We start from the raw sequence: 23571 nt of genomic DNA, 5'->3' as shown, positions 1-23571 counted from the left end.
CACTCATTCGACTAAGCCTACGAGCTACATTACCTCGAATTCGAATCATCACTCGACTACTAAGCCTACGAGCTACTCTTATTTCGAGTTCGAGCAAACTCTCACTCGACTACTAAGACTACGGGCTACTCTTATTTCGAGTTCGAGCAAACTCTCACTCGACCATTAAGCCTACGGTCTATATTACTTCGAGTTCGAGCAAGCACTCACGCGATTAAACCTACGGGCTACATTACCTCGAGTTCGAATCACTCACTCGACTACTAAGCCTACGGGCTACTCTTTTTTCGAGTTCGAGCAAACTTTCACTCGACCATTAAGCCTACGGGCTACATTACTTCGAGTTCGAATCACTCACTCGACTAATAAGCTACGGGCTACATTACCTCGAGTTCGAATCACTCACTCGACTACTAAGACTACGGGCTACTCTTATTTCAAGTTCGAGCAAACTCTCACTCGACCATTAAGTCTATGGGCTCCATTACTTCAGGTTCAAACAATCACTCAACTCGACTACTAAGCCTATGAGCTGCCTTATTTCGAGTTTTGAGCAAGCACTCACTCGGTTATGAAGGCTACAAGATCCAAATTCAATCAAATTGCCTAAAACCTTATGAAAACCTTCATAAGGCATGAATAAAACAAAATTTTCTCAAGACAGAATAAAACAGAGGCGAATCAGGAAAAGAAAAGATCTTTATATATACAAGAATATTTACAATGTCCGAACAAGACACTACAAAAAAAAAAAATGAAAACTAAGGGCTAAGTTTCTTGGTTATCTACGGGGGTAGTCTCTTCTCCATCGGGCTCCTCCCCGCTCTCGGACCCACTCTTGCTCCCATCATTGCCACCATCATCATCACCACCATCATCATCATCGGAAGCCAAGGCTTCAGCATCGGCTTCAAGCTCTTTTGCTCTTTTTATCTCTTCGGTAAGATCGAAGCCTCGAGCATGGATCTCTTCGAGGGTCTCCCTCCGAGATCGACATTTAGCAAGTTCGGCAACCCAATGTGCTCGAGTATTGGCGGTCTCGACTGCCTCTCTTGCTTGTACCTGAGCAGCTTCAGCATCCGCCCGATAGACGGCCACTAATGCATCCACATAGGACTTTGCCTTTTCGGCATCAGATTTGGCCTTGGCAAGTTCGGAGGCCAACCGAGCATCGAGTTCCTCAATTGTTCTCGCTTGAACCGAGCTCTTCTCCTTCATGCCTTGAAGTTGGCTTACAGTCGATGACAATTGGGCCCGAACAGTCTCCCTTTCTGCAACAAGACGCTCCATGCCATCTTTCCATCCTGTGGTCTCCGCCCTTATTATATCAACTTCTTCACGAAGCTGCCCGATCGTCTCGAGTTTCTCCTGCAGCTGTGAGATCGAAATGTTAGCCTCCGATCCTGAATCAAGCCCATGAGTTCTTAATATTATCATTACTTGCTCGGTCAGGTTGGTCTAGTCTTGATGAGCCTTGGCCAACTCAGCTCGAAGGCCTTTGATTTCTTCTTCTCTTTGGTCGGAAAGGAGTCTGAGGGCGTTCCTCTCCTCTGTAGCTCGTCGGAGGTCGGCCTCGAATCGATGTGGCTCAACTCGAGACCGATAACATGCTTCTCGATGAACCGCCACGACCTGCGAAGAAAGAAGAAAAGAAGTTAGAAAAGATTAGCAAACATAAAAAATAATTTCAATGAAGAGAGATAAAGCTTACCCGATTCAGAGCTTGCTGCACTTCGCAAAAAAGGCCCGACACATCACTAGAGCCAGCAACATCCTCGACCCCAGTAAACAAATCACTTAAGGGGTCCTCCCCTTCATGAGACCGGCTCATCTCTAGGGCCCGCAAAGCCTGGGCTTCCCAAATCGCCCCTTCGGAAAAAGCAGGGAGATTGGGCGAGTCCCCTATTACTATTGCCCTAAGAGACTCGCTTGGGGCGTTCTCCTCAGTTCGGAGAGCTTCAGGATCGGTCTCTTTTGATATACCCACCGATTGTTGACTTCGGTAGGAAGCATCCTCGATCTCTAACGGTTCGGGGACTCTGTCCGAACCTTCCATGGATATCTCCTCAGTCCGAGGTGTAGCTTTATAAATCACCATAGACGCAACTGCCTTACGGGCATCGGTGGTTTTCTTCGTTCGGGCCAACAGCACGGACCCATCGTTTTCTTCTTCTTCCTCGTCTTCATCCCTTAGAAGTAGAACTGATTCCATGGTTAAAGGGATGGTATTCTTCCTCGGCTTACGAGCTATCCTCGTCTTCGGTTTTGGGTCTTCGGAAGTAGAGGCCCTTTTTCTTTTATTATCTTTCACCGGCTTTGGATCAGAGGCCGAAGCCTCTTCCTAAACGGATGAGGCCTCAAAACTGCATCTTTTCCCACACCTACATACAAGAAAATTGATTTAAGCATATAGAAAGCATCCCATTCGAACTACCAAGGATACAAGAAAGAGGCTCACCATGATTTTTGGCCTCCCATCGGCCCTTGGACAAATCACGCCACAAACGCTCGGCGTATGTGGAGGTCGAAGCTAGATCCCGTACCCAGTTCTTGAGATCGGGGACTGCAGCAGGCATCCAGGGAATCGCTGCATCACAAGAAGGGGGATATCAGTGAGAAAAGGAATGAAAAGGCAAAATAGCAAAAGATAACTGCAGAATTACACTTACTCTTCATGTTCCACTCCTCGAGAAAAGGCATCTTTTTAGTCGGAATCAGGTCCGAAGTCTTTACTCGAATGAACCTGCCCATCCAGCCTCGATCCCTGTCCTCATCTATACTCGAGAACAGAACCTTGGTAGCCCGACGCTGAAGTTTTATTAATCCGCCTCGAAAGAGGCGAGGGCAGTACAATCGAATGAGATGATCGAGGGTGAAAGGCATCCACTTGTTTTTGTTCACGAAGTAACGGATCAAAATGATGATCCGCCAAAAAGAAGGATGGATCTGGCCTAAGGTTATTTGGTATTGGCGGCAGAAATCAATAATAACGGGATCGAGGGGACCTAACGTGAAAGGGTAAGTATACACACTTAAAAATCCTTTCACATAAGTAGTGATATCTTCTTTAGAAGACGGGATTACTATTTCTTTGTTCTCCCAATTGCAATCTTTCTTTAGCTGTTTGAGGTGCCTCTCGGTTATCGAGCACATATACCTCGATACTGGCTCACATCGGGCGGGAACCGGCGAGCCTCTATCGACCTTAAAATCGGAGGTAAGAACACACGCCCAGGAATGCACTTCTCAGGTCGTGGCTCCACCGGTGTTTTGTCGACGGAAGATTGTGAAGAAGAATCTTTTTCTTTCTGAGGAATGGTTTTTGATGTTTTCGCCATTTTTGGATTTAAAGATTGAAAAGAGAAGCAGGTAACAGAGATGCGGTGTTTTTGAAGAAAGATTTTGCAGAGAAGAATCACAGATTTTTGCGAGTGAATTCAGAAAGCGTGAGAAAGAAGTTAGAAAATTTAGAGTTTGAAGATGTAAAAGTGATTAAAAGTGAAAAAAAGGGTTATTTATAGGTATAGCAATGACGGTTCAATTTCGATAATGGCCGACCATCGTCTGACACGCATTAAATGCCTTGAAAAACTAAACCGACGGGACAACTATCACGTGCATCATGATCGATCCCATTGTAAACGTCAACTTATTTCTGATCGAGCCGTCGAGAAATCATGTCATTTCTCGCTACATCCTTCCCGAGAAATGAGGGGACTATCTGTATACGGTAAAAACTGGTTAGTCCTTCGTACGAACTGGTCGAAATGGTAATGTATTGGATTAGAGAAGCATCTTCATAATCAGGTTGAGGTCCGAAGTCAGGTCATCAAGTTTCGAGCTATGATGCAAAGTGAATTTATCGAGCTTATGAGACAGAAACCGACCAACACTGACCCCGAATCAATACAAAGAGCCGGGTCAGAATCGAGCTCGAGTCGATACCAAGCTCGAATCAATATCGAGCTCATAGACAAGAGCCGTTGCAATCCCACTAGAGGAGAGAATCCCGACAGGAATTATGGAAAAGCTGATTTATCATGGGTCTCCCACTATGTATTTTTAATTATATCTAAAGTAGGATCTCTCCACTATAAAGAGGATAATTATTATTTCTGAAAACATTGTAACTGAGATATCATACACCCATATATTGAAGAGTTATCCTTTTTTAGCTTGATAAATTGATTCATCTTGCTTACTCTGTAAATCATCTTCTTTCCAACTTTGCTTATTTTTCATTCTCTATAGTCAACACTTGATATTTCTATACATTCTTACGATTTGTGTCAAGTTATACTACATACCCTTAGAACTACGTACAAATTTAACTCAATCCGTTTTTTCGGGTAAACAATTTTACTATGCAAAGGTTTCGTGGGATTTTCTATAAAAAGGAAACGATACTGGTTTTTCTTTTTTAAAAGCCTTATACTAGTAGTAAATGAATAGATACATAGAAGCATCTCTCTTCACGCGTTTACACTTAAAAATAACATGATTTTATAAGTTCAACTTAATATTAAATTGGCGAGGTCTTGAGTTTGAATTTCATTTGCATCTGATATCCATCTGTTAAACACATTTTTCACTAAGTTTGGCTAACAATATAATAACCCAGGAGTTCATGGGATGTGCTGTAGGCTTTAATTAAAAAAAATGTCATTTTTCTATGCACTTAAAGTTTTAAAAAAAAAGATGGTTCACACAATTCTACAGACTTTGACTTGAGATTTTGCTCGTTTTCGGTTTCATATTGAGATTTTCGAGCATCAAATTTGAGAATTACGCATAAATAAGTCCATTCAATGGGCAAATGCCTATTAAGTATTGAAATTAATAAGCATCCTCTTTTTAGAAAATGCTGTAATAAACTGAGATTGAAAATATACTGTCGCAAAGAAGTAAAATCAAGTAGGTGAAAATCACTATGGGTAACTGCAGATCATTCTTACCTAAAGCCACTCCAACCAACTACCAAAATGTATCAGTGGAAGTTAATGACCAGCTAAAACCAAAAGGTGCTCTAATATGGAAAAGTTATACAATTCAGTAGGCTCTATTATCTGCTATAAAAATTTATGCCGTCAGAGTATAACTTGGAGTAATTCCTTTTGAAAATAATCGACCCCTCCGTTTCTAGATACACATTGCACTATTGGATTGGACATAGAAGTTCCAGGTAGAGTTTGAAGAAAAGGTTCCAGGTAGAGTTTGAAGAAAAACTAACGGAAAAGCTAGTTTGAAAGAGAGACTCGATCAAATAGATTTAAATTCTAGATATTCGTAAAAATTATACTCCTTACGTCACATTTATTAAATTGAAACCAGATTTAGTATGTTAATCTAACCCATATATTTTATTGTCACGACCTAATTTCTCCTAGGCCGTTATGACGTCCAACGTTGCCGCTGGGCAAGCCAACGGTGAACTAGTCATGTGTTTATTCTTTTAATAATTTCAAATTAGTTGATTTATTTATTAAGTAGATAAGAAGTGAAAAATTATAGTAAAGCAAGGCATAAACTAATGAAAGAGCAAATACAGAGAAATAAATACTCAAAACCATAAAGTGTCTACTAGCATGTTTCCAAGACCTAGTGTCACAAGTGTATGAACAACTTGTAGAACATACAAAACACATATGCTACTGTTTGAAATAAGATAGACAGAAAGTAAATACAAAAGAGAGACTGCGGGTGCTGCAGAACAAACTCAGAAAGCAGCTCACCACTATGCCTCAGGGTAACGGGGGTGCGCGCCTGAATGAATGCAAGATGCACTGCCTCAGATCCTGCACGATTAGTGCAGAAGTGTAGCGTGAGTACATAAACAATATATACCCAGTAAGTATTTAGTCTAACCTCGAAGTAGTGACGAGGGGTCGACATCGACACTTACTATGTGCCAACAATTTAAAATACAGAAATTCTAAATAGGCATGGAATACGTGAATAATAATAATAACACAATAGCAAGCAGTGAATAAATGATTCCTTAACTAATAATCAATTTAAAAATCTCCAACTGACACGTACTAACTCCAACAAGTTTCGAGCCAATAAATAAATTATAACCTCTCAAGTCATAAATATAATATCAAGTGTAATCGGGCTCTGAACATTATCATACACGATTTATACCGAGATCGTACGGCCCAATTCAGAATAAGGTGTACATTGCCGAGGGTCGAACGACACGAACCATAGATGCATCTATTATACCGCCGAGGCATTTGGCCCGCTCCACAAGAAGAGAGAATACTCTACGAACATCCGATTTAAAAGCTATTACAAGATTAATACACAAGGAAGCACAATTTCTATTAACGGTCAAGTAACCCGCCTAAAATTCAAAGTAAGTGAAATTCGATCTTTACGAACCCTTTATCAAGTTTCAATATAATTTAAGCACTTAAATTAACAAGTAGAGTGCAAACAATACAAGTATTTCATGATTTGGGTGCTAAAACTACAGGATTTAAGCATAATTTGTAGCTACACACGGACTCTCGTCACCTCGTGCGTACGTAGCCCCCACAATTAGAATCAAATAGTAATTTAAAATACCTATGGGGTAAATTCCCTCTTACAAGGTTAGGCTGGAGACTTACCCCGTCCTAAAGCTTACTTTTCGGCCCACAAATTCACTCTAAGGTCTCAACTTGGTGCCGAACAATCCGAAGGTAGCCAAATATTATATAAATTAATCAATATATACTCACATATTCATAATTTAGCTATTAGAGTAATTACCAACCCAAATTGGAAGATTCTTAAAATTTATCCCGGACCCACATGTCCGGATTTCGAAAATTTTTGAAGATAAATGTTATCCATAACCTCACGAACTCAAATATATAATTTCTACCCAATTTCATAATTATTTTTGTGGTTAAATCCCATTTTTATCAAAACCTAGATTTTTCAACTAAACCCATAATTTCTTCAATTTATATGTTAAGAATCTACCCAAAATGCATGTATTAAACTCATATTGGTAGATATTGTGGTATCACCTTGAGAATGGAAAATATAAGACAGATTCTAATGTGTTGGTGGCTAGCAAAAACAAAGAATAAAATCCATGCTGCTTTATTATAATGCCTACCATTAGTTATCTGTATGAGATTTGGAAGAGTAGGTGTGCTCCCAGATTTGAAAACATTCACATGTCTGGAAGGTTTATAATTCAACAAGTGTCTAAATATATGACTTTCTTTTTAAATATTCAATTCCCCAAAGTTACTCTTCCTCAGCCTTAGCATGCTTTATGCGCAGTAGTGGGAACGGCTAGACAGGTCATTACCAACCAATTGGTAAGGTGGTATAAACGTGATGATGGATGGGTAAAATTAAACACTGATGGTTGTAGTAAAGGGAATCCAGGAAACTCTGGCAGGAGAGGGAACTACTCAGAAATAGTCAAGGTGCTTGCATTTTCGCATTTGCTGATTACTATGGCACTTGTAGTAACAACATGGCTGAGGCCAAAGCTATGCTTCAGGGTATAAAAATGTGCATTACTGGTCGATACTCCAATGTAATAGTTGAAGCTAATTCCCAATTGATAGTAGACATGATTAACAACAAAATGAAGGTTCCTTGGCACATCCAACATATCATAGACCAGATTGTTCTTCTCTCAAGTAATGGTAATTTTTGTTTTGTCCATACATTCAGAGAGGGTAATATGGCTGTGGATCAATTAGCAAACACGGGTGAAAAAGGGAGAAATCGAGTTAACTTTGATAATAAGAGCTCCTTACCAGACTATGTGAAGGCAATTATGATATTGGATCAGCAGAGTATTCCAAACTTCAGATTCAGACCAAGGAAGAACTATTTTGTAATTAATGATGCTAGCCTTAGATAGTGATGATGTTTGTATAGTTTTTACAACTATACTCATAACATCCTTTTGTGAAGCTCGATGTACAAATACTGTAAAGTATGTAACCACCAAAGCTAGACAGTATCTTATTGATCAGATGTACACAAGAATGAGTACTATCATTCTCCATCATGTTTTGGAGGCTATGGTTTATGTCCTCCTCCGTGTACTTATCCTTTTTGATTATCTAAAGGTTGGGTGTATAACCTAAACCCCCCACCATCATGGTGGACTTTTGTGGGAAAAACAAAACTCATATTCTTTAGAAATTACATACCTCAAAGTGTTAGGTGAAAACCCCTCTTCAAAGAGCTCTAAAATCGTCCAACAAGTGAAAGAAATGAACCAAAAAGCCTAAGTCCCGACATTTTAAACGACACTTCCCAGGCGTCCCTTCTTCGCGATCGCGAAAAAGCCATCGCGATCGCGATCGCGAAGGCAATCTGCCCAGGGCCCAAGAAAAGGTCATCGCGAATGCAAGGACCCACACGCGAACGCGGGGTACAGCTCGTGAACGCGAAGAGGAATGAGCTCACACCCCCCAGGCCTTTCTCCCTACGCGAACGCGGGCCCGTTCACGCGAACGTGGAGGCCACAGGTCCAAACCTTCGCGAACGCGGGCAAGGGGTCGCGAACGCGTAGAGCAAATCTCAGCCCCTCACATTTTCCTTCTCCGCGAACGCGGCACATTCCTCGCGATCGCGAAGAAGGAAACCAAAACCAACACACCAGATTTCTGGGACTTAGCTCCGGGCGGTCCGAAACTCACTCGAACCACCCGGGACCCCGTCCAAATGCACCAACAAGTCCATAGCCATAATACGGACCTGCTCGAACTCTCGAAACACGTAAAACATCATCGAAACTAAGAATCGCACCCCAAAATCAAATTGAAATAAGTTATGAACTTCAAACTTCTCAACTAGCTCCGAACGTGCCGAACCTACTTAGACTACTCGGAATGACGCCAAATTTTGTATGCAAGTCTTGAATTACCATACGAAACTATTCCCAGGCTCGGAATCCCAAACAGACCTTGATAACATCAAAACCTATTCCAAACCAAACTTAAAGAACTTGAAAAACCTTCAATATTAAGCGCCGAAATGCTCCCGGGTCATCCGAAACCCGATCCGAACATACGCCCAAGTCCAAAATCATCATACGAACCTATTGGGACAGTCAAATCTCGGTTCCGAGGTCGTTTATTCAAAACGTTGACTCAAGTCAAACTTAACCATTTTAAGCCATTCTTAAGGAACTAAGTGTTCCGATTTCAACCCGAATCCTTCCAAACCCGAACTAACCATCCCCGCAAGTCATAAAACAATAAAAACACATACGTGGAGTCTTAATTAGGGGAACGTGGATCTAGAAAGCAAAACAACCGGTCGGATCGTTGCACTTATTATTAATATGAAAAGGTTAAAATCATTATCCTAAAGTTAGTTTTACAGAGAAAAATATCACATCAAAGTTTAAAACATGAATAATTAATAAACTTGAATTCTTATGAAAGTGGTATAGAAACAATCTTGTTAGTGAAATTATGTCAAATAACTTGAAACATTCTAAAATGGATAGTGTCTTTCGAATTGATAAGAATTAATGACTATTTCCAAATTACTACAATTCTTTCTCGTTAGTCTACATGCATAACTAAAGGGGATGGCATTACAGTCCAATCAAAAGATATACAACCAAGATATACCCGGTCCTCAGGGAAAGAAATAGAAAAGAAAAAAAATTAAAAAAACAGAAGATGAGATAGGATACTGATAATAAACAAGAGGAGATATTAAAACACAAAAATTGACAAAATAGAAGAATATACTCCTAATATAATACAACAAATGCAAGCCCTGTGAAATTCAGCTCTTAACAAATTTCTTTCTCCATTCAGTTCGGCCCCTATTTATTTCAAGTCCATCATCACCTGATAATCTCACCATATGCAAGAAGCTCTTGTTTATCTCTCTTGAAGCAGTAGCTGATCCATTAGTCCCTAAAGCAGCGTCCTCAAGCGATTCAAGGCTCGTGAGGGAATCGACTACGTCATCATGCTGGCATTCACGCCTATAATCTAATGTAATCGATTGCAGTTCATGTGTGTCAATGATATCTTGAGGCATACTCTGCGATGTAGACAAGTTAATTTATTAGCAAAATAGAGAAAGTAGCCGTGTTGATGTGAGAACTTGTGTTAGCAAAATAGAAAAAGTAGCCACATCCATGTAAAAACTTGTGTCAAATACTATACATTCACAACAACCAGCATTGAGGCTGAACCCCAGCAGAAGTCGACAAACTCTCTGTATCCTTTCGGTAATGACTTCCCACCACCAGGGTTCAAGTGGCAAAAGTTGAGAGACTTGTGACTTAGATCACAGGTTCGAGTCCTGCACTATGCGAACTAAGCATGGTATTTAAGTGAAAAAGGGTAGAGGGGCAGGCCCATTATCCCCCAGTTCCGAAGGCTGCAGTTGGTCATAATAGTTGGCCCCAGACGGATTTCTCGGTAACAAAAAGGGTAAGGGTAATGACTTCCTATAATATAAATGGACAGTAGGGCTTCTAAAGGGCTATCAACTTAAAATCTCTTTACATGTCTAACTATTTACCATAATGAAGAACACGAAAAAAGTGGGCCATCAACTAAAAATCTCTCCACAAGTCTAACTATATATTGTAATGCACAAAAAGTTTCAGTGATAGAACAGTTTTAATACCCATAGGAGGAGAACATCATTTCATGACATATGGTTGAAAACATCTACATGATTAACTAGAAAAAGAAGCAGCATTACTACAAACCTCAAGAACCCAGCCGATGTAAGTCACATTGTTTACATGTTGATTCATGTCCAAATCAGCTCTTCGTGGCTGCAAAAAACAATTAATATCCTTTGGTTTCTGAGTGCTTGGAAATGGATGGTCGTCTGAGTCGTGCAATTGTAACAATACTTACCACCACTCCTAACCTAGAATAATGAGCAGGATCTTCCAGTTTTGATATCTTCTTTAGGCTGTTATTGTTCTCCTCGGGAAAAGCTAGCCTAGCATTGCGAAAAGCATAAACAGAAAAGGATGGTTATATAGAAACAGGATAATTGTGATAAAAGGACAAGAGAATATTCCTTTTTTTTTTTTTTTTTTTTTTTGCAGAATTAAAGATCTAGGCTTAGATTTAAGTTGGGTTTAATTTTTTTTTTTTGATAAGATTAGTTTTTAAAATATTTTTGGAAAACAATTCATCCTAACAGAGTGGATTAAGATTGGTTTTGGTAATATTAAATTTGGTTTGCTTGAAAAAATAGGATAAGAGTTGCCGACATGTGACCTGGAGGTCTCAGTTTCAAGACAACCTCTTGAAGAAACGTAAGGTAAGACTGCATACAATAGACCTTGTGTGATCTAGACTCCGTGCAAACCGGGAGCTTATGCACTGGCTCCTAGAGGCAGAAATGGAAGGACTAAATGACAAGTGGCTGTCCTGTCAGGACTCAGGAGTTTAGGAACTGGGCTATGAAGACTTGGAAAGTAGCTTGGGACAGACGATTACAAAATAGCAGACAACAAATGCCTCCATTTCCTTCTACAGCAGAGGCAGCAAAAGTAAAAGATTGGTGAACGCAGGGGCGGATTTATGTTGATACAAGCGTCGCAAAAAAAATTCAATATAGGTATATAATCAAAAGATAAGTAAATGAGATAATATAATAGAGCATGAAATCGCTTAACAGACGAGCCAGCTAGTCCATCCGGTCATGCTAGCTCCTTAGGTAGAGCAAAGTCGTGGTTTCAAATCCTCATAAATGCATTTCCCAGCTTTTTTTCCCTTTAAACAAGAGCCTCAGGCCTCAAATTTACGGTTTTACACCACACTCCAAAATATATTATCAACAAGTGTAAATCCCAAACAAATAAAAGTAATGAAGAAAACAGCTTCAATATGGCTTTGCTAAAACTTCATCAATAGAGATAAATAAAGTTTCAAGGATCAATTTTTTTTTTAAAATTTCTTAAAAATACACCAAGAAAACTTTGTATCATTTGCTTGTATGTTGTTCAACTCCAACTAAAAATTTTATCATTAGAGATAAGTATAAGTTTCAAGAATCAAAAGCTATTTTAAATTTAAAAATACCCCACGAAAATTTTGTTTTGTTTTGCTCAAATTTTTTTTTTTTCAATTGATACGACTCGACTCAACATTTGGAAAAAATAAAAACTAGTCGAGGACAATTGTACTAAAGTATCTGAAGGTATTTTATTAAGATGATCATGTTATAGTGATTTGTTCACTCAGGGGTGGATGCACCATTAAAGTTACTGGGGTGGATGCACCATTAAAGTTACTAGTTCAGCCGAACCCTGTAGTTTTGACTCACACCTTATATATGTGTTAGGAAATCTAATAAATAAGTATAAATATTAAATTTCTGAACCCAGTAACTCTAATGATCATTGCATTCGGTGAAATCCTGAATCCATAACCTTTAAATTCTGGATCCGTCTCTGGTTTCACTTCTTCAAATAGCAACATCGCTTACACAAAGTCCTGCATACGCCACTGGGCGAACGCCTGAACGGTATTGGAGGAGTTGGCAAATCCATCTGGGAAGCTGGTTGTCATGGTTGTTACACAAGAAGATAGGAACAGAGAAGGAGACAAGGTGGATACGGTTGGACTACTTTCTGATAGGCCTATGGTCGGAAAGCATTTTCAGAAGATTCCATGACTGGTAGGGAGGATTTTAGGTCTTGATTAAGCACCAAAGATGTGAAGCAATATCAAACCAAATGAAATTGTGTCAAACAAGATCAAGGTCTCATCTCAGATGGACAAGGATTTGTGTCCGGAATTGGACGTCCCAGAACAAGTCAATGCGCTCATCGCCATTCAGGATGATGTTACCACATTTATGATTCAAATAGGAAACAAGCTGAATGTGAAATCCAACTTGTGAAACCTCATTTGAGGATTATTGACGGAGTTACCAATACAACCTGGAATCATGCAGTGCCCAAACTGTAGATCAGGCAACTGTGATATCTGACGGAACAGAGATTACCAATGTGGCACCAGGACACCTCTCCAAATGGTCATATATTGAATTTGAATCTACGAAGTATAAAGAACCACCCACGTAGACATTGGAGAGCCATATATAATACCCGCAAAATTGTACATGCAAGTCCTCAGAAGAAAAATGGTCTTAACAAGAGGGATCTTTTAAGCTCATCAATGGAGCCCCAACAAAAAGCAGGCCCAGAACTTAAGGACGTTATAGTAGAGTAAGTCTTAAAGGGCAGTGTGGATGATAATACGAAAGTAGGCCCATCGATTGCGATCCATTAATGCTGGTCGAGAAGAGAGAAGACACATCGAGACCAGAAGGTAGCATCAACTTTAGTGGTGTAAGGGAGAGGGAGAGCAAAGAAAGGAACCCTCATGGAAGCAAAGGACAATCCACTATGTGCCCTCCCAGAAATTCTTGCTTTACCAGAAGCAAAGATGGACATTAGGCTTGAAATAGAGACAGGATAAAATAAGTAGCTAACATACTTTCTCTTATAGTCAACATAACAAATACACCAGAGCATGAAACTTATTCAATACTTCAACTTTCACCAGATTTCACATTAATTTCATTCAGTGTTGAGTTTCACAGATTCCATTTTGCGATAAACACTAGGTCCTTGGGAATAATGCAATCCAAAAAGTGAAATGGGTAGGAAGAAGAAAGAGAAGAAAATGAGGAGGATCACAGCTTTACCTCGGTTCTTTCGGGCAAAAGACTAGGTACTCCTCATGAACATCATCTGTGACTTTCTGAAGACGCCTTGTGTCCTGGTTCATCATGACCCACTTGCTGCAAGCAGATATAGTGAAAATTCTTATTTTAATAAGTACCACTAAAAGCAATCAGGAAGGAAAAGGAAGACATTGCAAACAATCCTACAGATTAGATCTTGATCCTGGAAATCAAATCTTTTAAAACAGCCAAATAGTTATTGACAAATAAAGACAGTGGATCATATATTAAAGGTTAACACTGTCCACCAGGTCCTTTTCAGCCTTTTGAAGTAACTCCCTACGATCGGAGAAATTATATTAAACAATGTTGCATGAGAATGCTAATACAACAGTGCCTGAAGTCAATGAAATACTTAATGTACTAAAATATTCATAGAAAACAATAAGTATCAGCAAGATTCAGTTTCATTTGACGACAGATGAAGTTTGAGTCCAGAAAAGTGCATGCCTTAAAGCATACTGACCACTAGGAGATGTGAATTAGATGAGAAACTCTATCTTTTAGTGCTATTAATCTCCTTTTTGTTTAGGACTATTTGAGCGCTGAGGAATTAACTAGATTTTACCTGGTTGCTCTTCCAATGACTTCACAAGTAGCATAATCTTTGAGAATCCAATCACGTCTAGTCCCAATTCTACCTTCGCTTTGGCACCAAGTCTCTATTTCAACAACATCACTCCTGTTCAACATCATACCAACATAACTCATGGTTGCTACAGCCTTGTACCATAAACAACTGCAATCAATGGTTGCAGAGGGAGAAAATGATTACCAAGCAGGGTATTTATATACTTCAATGTGCATGCGAGCAGTAACCCATATGAGATGCAATTTTCTCATGGTAAGGGTTGTCGCAAATCCATCAGTAGAAAATCCGACACTTTGAGCATGGTTGCATCCAACCTCCTAAATGATAGATTTTGAGTACTGTATATATTAGCTCAAAGAGTATCCATGTAAATAAGAAAGAACAGCCAAGAAATAATTTTAGGAGCATCAGGCATAAGAAGGCCTATAATCCCATAACTTATCAAAAAAATCTATAATCTTATAAAACTTACAGGAATCAACCATTTGCAATACATTCTATACTTGGTGCACATCAAAATAGCAGAATAACCACTTCAGAAAGAATATGGCAGTAAAGAAATGCAAATCAATGATGAGAAAGACTGAAAAGTTTGTATTCTTTGACAACTAAGAGGTTTATGAAACAGAAAAAAAGAACAGCTAAACTGTTAAGTGATCACTGAAGTGGGGACATGTTGCTGTTTCTACCAAATAGCAAACAAACAAAGATCAAACAGTCTATCTAGCAAGACCAGGCAGAGGGGCGGCTACTAGAATCTAGTCTGGTTGCAGCCAAGGCTATCCGACATATCCATACGGGTCTCCTCCGTCTGATCCTTCTAACTATTATAACATGGTAAGGCTGCTTGCAATACCCCTAAGTAACTCGTCCAGATATAGCCTATGTCGTTAGTCTTGTGAGTCAATTTATGCACAAAAACTATGACTCTTACTTTTGTGCTGTCAAGCGTGTTCTTTGTTATTTACGTGGTACCTTATCTCTTGGAGTATCCTTTCGTCCCTCTTACACTGTCCTTAGTTGCCTGTCTATGCAAATACTGATTAGCCAGGTTGTCTTGATGCCCATTACTCTGCTACGGGCTATGCTTTGTTCTTAAATTTGATCTTGTCTCTTGGAATGTGGAGAAATAGCCTACTAGGGTGTCTGAATATCACTCTATTGCCTTTGCCTTGCTGATACTTGTTGGCTTCAATCTTGGCTTCACCATCTTCATGTTCATTTATCTTGTCCTTTCTCTGTTATTATGATTATATTGGTGCTATTTATACTGTCGCCAACGTATTTCATACCCACATAAAACATATTAAGATCAGCTAAACTTTGAGTGAAGTATGCTTTCTCCTTCTATTATCCTCTGAAAGCAGTTCAAAGAGAACTGAGCTCTATATATATAAAAGAAGGGGGAGAGAAGTCCTCTCCTATTTACTGTAGGTCTTTCCTTGAATACAATCTTCAGTTGGATGCCCTGCCTTCCAATTGAGGTGATATTAGTTTAGAGTAATAAATAAACACTTCTAGTACTTATGGTTGGATACTTGTACAATGGAAAGAACGTTATACTTACCAAAATCAGGACATTTTAACCATACTTTTAGTAATGTACTTTCTACACTTATACAAATTCTTCTCTATGTTCTAGGAAGTTTCATACCAAGTTATATTTCCACATTTACTTCATCGTACTACGACGACGTGAAATTTTTGTTCATCTTTCCTAAACAAGAACATATGACCTACATCAAGCAGACTGCAATGCAGCCTAATACTGGTAGCAAAAAACCATCTAGTGACTACTCTCCACTTAACTAAATATACTTCCTCTATTTCAGTTTATGTGGCAACATTTTCTTTTTAGTTAATTCCAAAGAGAATGCCAACTTTCTAAATTTGAAAATAATTTAACTTAAACTTTCCATTTTACCCTTGATGAAATGCTTTAAATTCACACAAATGTTATACCAGAATGTTTAAGATCACACATTTCTTTCTTAAACTATGTGACTATTCAAACTTTGCCATATAACTTGAAATGAAGGTAGTATAAATCATCAAGGTCAATTTCATCGTAACAAAATTAAATTGAAACTCCCAATTGCATGTAAGAGACGTGGCATTGACAGAGCTACTAAAATAGCATTACAAAAAGTCAAGCTCTTTTGAAACATAAGAAGACCTGTAATAGATTGGCGATGGTTTCCACAGTGGCAGTCTTGTTAATTCCGACCTCATAACATCTAACTATGAACTTCTCCTTATAAGACAATCCATCGTCTGTCAAGCTCCCAAGCCTAAGCCGGTCAGCAAGGCTAGGCTCATATGCAACTTCCTTCTTCTGCTCGTTGGTTGCCACAGCCATAATTGAACTGGTCCGAGCAACCGAAGCAGATAATAAGGATTTTTGCCGTCGTGGAGTGAAATTGAAGAAACTATGAGAGAGTTGATTGTTTTTTTGGGGTTGATTACAGGCGCTGACGGCGACATTGCAAGCCGGAAGCGTCCCCCGTAACAACATTGTATCGCCTGAATCACCAAATCAAGCAATTAATTTAATTATTTATTACTTTTTTTGCTGTTTTTTTCTTTCTCCTTTATTTCTGTACAGATAAAAAAATTGCAGCGAGAGAATTTGTGTTTTTAGTGTGAGAGAGATATGTAAGAACGACAAAAATGTCTGTGGTTTACGTTTTGAGTGAGGTAGTTTATATAAGGAGTAAATATGTCGATGGGAACGAGGCTGCGCAGCAACTTGAAAATGCCACTTGCTTTTCTGGAAATTTACAGGATCTGCTCTTTGGCCATACTAGCTTATTTTCAAACCTACTGCTACGCGGCACCTAACGGGGCTAGTCCGACAAATTTTGTGGCCTAAAGTCAAACTTTACAAATGATCTAACTTTTTTAAAAATATATATATAATTTTTAATTTGAAATATATTTTTCTAACTTTTTTTTAGATACAAAGTTATTAGTAGTTTTCTTATAATCAATTTCTCCTAATAAGTCTTTCTCAATTGACAATATAGCTAATCCATTTGACTTCTCTTGAGAATTGATGATCATAGGTAAGATTTTATCAATTTTAATTTTGAAAAATTTCTTTCCACGAGCAACGGTAATATAAGTTATTAACATTATTCTATAAACACTATATGCATTTGGAGCCCGCAAGAGTTGATTGAATTGGTTGGGTGAGTGGTTTCCCACATGGGAGACCTAGAATCCATTCCCCTCACCAGCAGCCTCCTCAGTCAGAGCTCGTCACACTGGACTTGCCTAGTGCGGTTTACATTTTCTGTGTGGTTTGCGAGCTATTGCACAGTGAGCAGATTACCCAGTGCGCACCTGAAGGGTAGCGACTACGGTTTTCCTAAGAATTTCCCAAAAAACATATATATTGATAGGAAAGAATAAAATCTTTTTGTTTGATTGAGTATATTAATTAAACTGTTATCTTCAAATTGTACTATTTTTCATAACGCTTTTAATTCAGAAAATAAATCTAAACCATCAATATCAGATTGGTTATTATGCTTTAGGGAACATTCAATATTAAGGCAATATTTTTTTCAAATCTTTATCATCTAGTTATCTCAATTTTTTACCGCTATATAAAAAATCTAAAATATTTTAATATTCTTTGAATTGTTTAAATCTATTTTGAAGTGAAAAAAATAGTCTTTTCTACTAGGTATAAAAAGTAATCAGCTTTAAATGACTCTTCGAGAGATTTTGAGATTTTATTATCAACATTCTCATCAAATTGTTTCTTCCTATATATTCAAATGTTTCATACAAAATTCGAGTTCAATATTCATTTTAAATGTGATTTTCTTGGCAGAAATCATAGCAGTTGCAAATCTTTCTTCTCTATATTTGTTAAAGAAAGAAATCAAACATTTTCACACCAAAAGATCATATATATATATATATATATATATATATATATATATATATATATATATATATATATATATATATATATATATATAAGGTGTAATAAAAAATAGGCCTCCCACAAATATGGGACCTAAAGTAGTTGCTTTACTTGCTTTAGGGAAGGCTGCCCCTGATAACAGAAAAGAGAATGAGAATGAAAGAAAACTTGATTGAATTAATGAAAGCTATTACAGAAAAGCAACACGGTGTCGAGGGGGAGAGACACCAATATAGAGAATTGTTTGCTTGCCTGAAAGTTTGACTACTTGATCCCCAAAATAATATTTTAAAAAAATAAACCAAAGTTATAGGACTTGACATAAATAAGCTAGAGAATCATAATGGAAATACAGGAAGTAATACTACTCTATATTTACAACAAATGAGACCTAGATTCCTACAAAGTAAAAGCAGGTCCATTGGCAGCACTTGGAGGGGCTGCAACCTTGTCTTTAGTATCAGGGTATGCGCGCACGACGTTGGCCACAGGCCATAGGTCGATTGCGCTAACGACGGGCGCGCGCTAGGGCGCGGCCTGTTGAGGGGCGTTATTGTCAGACCTGCGACTGGCCACTGGCGTGGGCTATCGCTGGGGTGACATAGGCACAGGTGCACTTGTCACTTGGTGCGGCTAAGACCACGGGGTCGTCCATCGCGCTAGGCATTGGGAGGCTTACCAGGACACTATGAGGCGCATCCTGGAGGTCATGGGGCATGGATGGAAAGCCACCCATGACATTCTCCCCCACATGAGTTGGCGACGTCCTCGACGTCTTACTTGGAAGATAATCATCACTTAGGTTTTTATAGGCTTTGAAGTTTGTTCCCCTCTCCCAAGTATTCTCCTCTATATCATAGTCGTGCCACTTCACCAAGAACTCCTGGTGATCTCTCCTTGAAGCGTGAATAACTCGATCATTGAGAATAGCTTATGCACGCCTTTTCCCTGTTGATTTGAGGCCTCAAATATTAGTATTGTGAGTTGGCTCTGCGAAGGATCCTCCATGTCTTCCCAAAAAGGTTTCAAAAGGCTGACATAGAAGACTGAATGAATCTTTCACCAGGCTAGGGTATCCACCCGGTATGCAACTTTCCCAATGCACGTCTTAATGGACTGGTCCAATGTACCTTTGCAATAGGTGAGGGTCATGGACCCCTTCAAATAGGTATCACTTTGGGATTTTCACCATTACTTTATCCCTAACTTGGTATTCAACAAAGCGACAATTTTAATCAGCATGCCTTTTCATCCGTTTTTGGACTTTTACAAGATAGCTCCACACTATCTCCAAATTTTGCTTTCATTCTTTCGAGAAGCTAGCGACTCGAGGAGATTTTGACACGTTTGAGGCATTCACAGTGTGTGGGAGTAGCAGTTGTTATCCGGTAACAATTTTAAAAGTGCTCTTATTTATACTAGAGCTCTTTTTTGAATTGTAACACAATTTTAATACCTCCCTTAAAAGAGTTGTCATACGTCGAAACTCGCTTTCGTGAGAAAACGGGGCGCGACAATATGTCGTTTCTGCTAGGGATTTACACTTAGGCTCTTATCATAACGAAGTTGACTTATGTGGATTAACGGATATATTTATGACATGTACATCTCTTCCTTTATCTTCCTTTATTTGTTTAATTTTCTATTGCATGTACATCATTTTCCTTATCTTCCTTTATTTGTTTAATTTGCTATAACATGTACGTCCCCTCCCTTATTTCCCTTTATTTTCTATTACATGTACGTCCTCTCCCCGTTTCCCTCATATTGTCTAAGACTGCTATATCATGACTCTCCCATCCCTATTTCTCTATCTGCTTCACTATGTTCTCGCACATTTTCATGAGTTAAACTGACTTCTCTCTTTTGCCTTTATTTTCTCTTCTTTTCCTTCTCCTGTTCATCTTTACCATATTATTTACTGTTTTATGCACTTTTATCATGCAAATACTTGATAACATGTTACTATTTCTTCATAAAGCATGCTCCACATCATACTCCACTCGTGCTTATTATCAACATAGTGGCGCTTGATGAGTGTCCGCGCTTTCCTAAGAATACCCTTTTAAACCGGAAAGACTTATTTGCGGTAGACTAGTCGATCAACAGTGCAGTCGACGGTTCCGTGCCTTTCTCTCTCAAGTTGTCCACTTGAGAGTACTAGTCTAGACCTTTCTAGAAATCACATTCCGATTTGAAATGTACATGCATCATGATGAACCTAGTACGGATTAATATGTCATTGACGTAACAACCCGCTTAGATAAAACCTTGTCCAAAGTCCGACGAAATTTCCATAATCCCAAAGGACACTATCATGTTATGTGTATTATTTGGAGAAAATGTGTCAACATGCTGATCGTTAGTGCGTAAATAGTTGAATCTAGAAGGGGGGAAAGGGATAACTTTTATTTGTTTGCAGAAAATGAAGCACGAAGTCCCCAGGTTAGGTATGGTCCAAAGTATCCCGCCATTGCTAATTGATTGGTGGAAAGACCTCGCACCTTGTGATAAAAATCATGTGAGGAGAGTATTGGGTAACTTGCTGTCTTTACTGAGTATTCAACCAAACATGGAATTGATTGAGGCCGCTACCATGTTCTGGGACGAGAAAAGAGCTATTTTTCGATTTGGCAATATAGAAACGACTCCTCTCCTGGAAGAATATGGGGTTTTGCCAAGTTACCATGGGATAGTCCGGGACTGCTAGTGCCAGAAAATCGTACTCCCCATTGTTTTCTGAAAATGTTGGGTTTTAAGAAGAATGATGAACTGCTCTGTCTAAAGAAATCATACATCCCTTTTGAGTTTCTTTACGAGCGCTATGGGCATAGCAAATTATACCGTCTTCATCATGATGAACTAGCCATTACTTCTTTAGGATGGGTGCATCGCTGGGTTTATGTTTTTATTGTCTTCTTCTTGGGGTTGTTGATCTTTCCGATGCAAGAAGGAAGGATTCACACTCACTTAGCCATGGTCGCCAGGACCTTAATGGATGGCATCGAGGGACAAGCTTATACTATCGTCCCAATGATCTTAGCTGAGATATACCGTGCTCTGGATCGGTGCAAGCATAGATTCAGACACTTTGAGGGTTGCAATCTATTGCTACAAGTCTGGATGTTGGAACACTTTCAGAGCGGTGAGTATCGTCAACAGCTTCTGCGAAGGCCACTGAATAACTACATAGTTAATCATCACCCAAAGAAAATGACGTTTATTCTAGACATATTTTCAAAGCCTGGAAATGCGGTGGGTTGGGTGCATTTCTTCAGCAATTTGACAGACGAGCAAGTGCATTGGATATTTGAGTGGTTTCCTAGTAGCGAGTTTATCATTAGGTCAAAAAGGACTACTCACTTGGTACTGATCGGGCTACGAGCATCTACCCTTACGCTCCTATAAGGGTAATGAGGCAAACTGAAAGAAAATAAGTCATGCCTCGGGTTTTCAACATGGTTCGGTACAAGGCTGATTTCAAGGGAGATGTCATCCCATTCAAGTTCGAAGTGCAACACATGTGGAACCAAAGGATCATTGTGTAAGGAGAAACTATTGAGCCAGACAGGTATCACGCCGGCCATATGTACTACTATTTATCATGGCTGGAAGATGACGTAGCTGGGGACGTCAAACCAGGAGTCAATCTAATGGATAGGATCATAGATGAAGTAGCTGAGGCACAGGTGAAGTACAAGAGGCTACGCAAAAGGGTGTTCGAGTCCGAAGCTAAGCATCTGGAGCAGCACAAAGTAAACATAGAGGCGATAAGGGAATGGAAATAGATTGTCACTAAGTCAACATAGAGGTTAGAATACTTGGAGAAAGGGCTAATGGAGCTAGAAGGGAAGATGAGAAAGAGACTTTGGGATTGTCAAGGCATGAACGACGATGAAGGAGAAAAGCTAGCAAAGGCTTACTTATTGCTGGACATGCGCGATCTGGGAAACATGATTGATGGGGTCAAGAGAGTCTAGCATGGAGAAGGTCCTTCAGGGACCAAGTAGATGATGTTCTTTACCACTTTCTAGCTTAGATTAGATTTCGATGTAATAAGGCTTAATTCCATTAGTGATTTTATTATTTGTCGATTTAGTAAGAGATTGTTTTGGCTTATTTTTGTACTAATGAAATGAAGCAAACATTGGCATCAATTTTCTCTAAGTCTATGTGTCGCTTAGGCCTACCTCAGGTACAATGAGGTCCCCAAATTAGGACGCGGATCATTGCATGACTTTTGCGAAATATGTTTAAATATTGCAAACACTTCTTTATTTCACCTTACTTACTTGGTTACCTTTTTGTTTTTATTTCTTTATTTATTCCCACTCCCAAAGGTTGGTTCATGTATACCGACATCATCAACATACCACACTAGATCCAGAGGTCCTCCACCTCCTCCTCCACCTAGCGACCCGAAAAGCAAAGGGAAAATGGATGATTTAAGTTGTATCCGAAAAGGTAATTCTACTGTGGCGGAAAATGTTGAAACTTCAGATGGTAGAAGCACCCCAGGGCAGAATGAGTTGGTCTTATGTTTGGAGCAGAGAATCTTTGAGTTACAGGGCGAACTTGAGCAGGTCTAAAATCTGGCAAACCTTTCCCAGACTCTCAATGTCCCCGACATCAACCAGCAAAATCCAACTACCCAAAACCAAACACCGCCACAAAACACACAAAAACCAAAATCCACCACCCATATATCCAAATCCTCTCGCATCACACCAGTATCATAATCCCGCACCTCCTTAGAACCTTAACACACCGCCAGTGCAAATCCCTCAACAACATCACCATCGTCCAACTCAATACCCACAAACCGCTACTTACCACACTCCCCAAAATGCACCGCAACCTACTTCCGATCCCCAAAATTTAGCTAACGACCACCCATATACCCAAGTTTCAGGAACTCACCAAAGCAATCCGATATATGTGAAAACCTTACCCCATACCCCGCAGCAAACCCTATACATACCTGAACTGACTGAAAAGGACCTGCTCATTCGAAACATGACAGAGGAACTCAAGAAACTTACAAGGTGAGTCTAGAGTGTTGAAGGTGGGAAAGGCGCTGAAGGTATGAATTATGAAGATCGGTGTATTTAGCCAGATGTGGAACTGCCATAGGGTTACAAACCTCCCAAGTTCGAAATGTTTGATGGCACTGGTGATCCGAAGGTGCATTTGAGAACCTATTGCAACAAGCTTGTAGGAGTAGGTAAGAATGAACAAATCCGCATAAAACTGTTCATGCGCAGTCTTACAGGAGATGCCCTGTCTTGGTATATCAGTCAAATCCCAAAGAAGTGGGCAAATTGGGTAA

At 39.3% G+C, this 23571-nt stretch overlaps 1 protein-coding gene across 1 annotated transcript; it reads right to left on the bottom strand.

The window, feature by feature from the left end:
• Nucleotides 1-9463: 9463 nt before the first annotated feature.
• On the bottom strand, nt 9464-16987 carry LOC107816365 (oleoyl-acyl carrier protein thioesterase, chloroplastic-like). Its single transcript, XM_075237680.1, has 7 exons — nt 16482-16987; nt 14489-14622; nt 14282-14395; nt 13675-13770; nt 10863-10950; nt 10709-10777; nt 9464-10029 (listed from the first exon to the last, which is right to left on the bottom strand). Exons 1-7 carry the CDS (start codon nt 16818-16820, stop codon nt 9766-9768), a joined length of 1104 nt encoding a protein of 367 aa, XP_075093781.1. The 5' UTR covers nt 16821-16987; the 3' UTR covers nt 9464-9765.
• Between the last annotated feature and the right edge of the window lie 6584 nt (nt 16988-23571).

The sequence above is a fragment of the Nicotiana tabacum genome, chromosome 19 (assembly GCF_000715075.1).
Source record: "Nicotiana tabacum cultivar K326 chromosome 19, ASM71507v2, whole genome shotgun sequence".
In the NCBI taxonomy this organism is placed as follows: Eukaryota; Viridiplantae; Streptophyta; class Magnoliopsida; order Solanales; family Solanaceae; genus Nicotiana; species Nicotiana tabacum.
The sequence above is the reverse complement of the archived record's forward strand: the minus strand, read 5'-3'. Positions and strand labels throughout refer to the sequence as shown.

What these genes read in the sequence shown, in the direction of transcription:
- LOC107816365 (XM_075237680.1), bottom strand. Translation starts at nt 16,820, where the DNA reads ATGTTGTTACGGGGGACGCTTCCGGCTTGCAATGTCGCCGTCAGCGCC. An exon ending in GTCATTGGAAGAGCAACCAG is followed by an intron (nt 13,771 to 14,281) that starts GTAAAATCTAGT and finishes ATCTGCTTGCAG; the next exon opens with CAAGTGGGTCATGATGAACC. An exon ending in ACATCGGCTGGGTTCTTGAG is followed by an intron (nt 10,030 to 10,708) that starts GTTTGTAGTAAT and finishes TCTACATCGCAG; the next exon opens with AGTATGCCTCAAGATATCAT.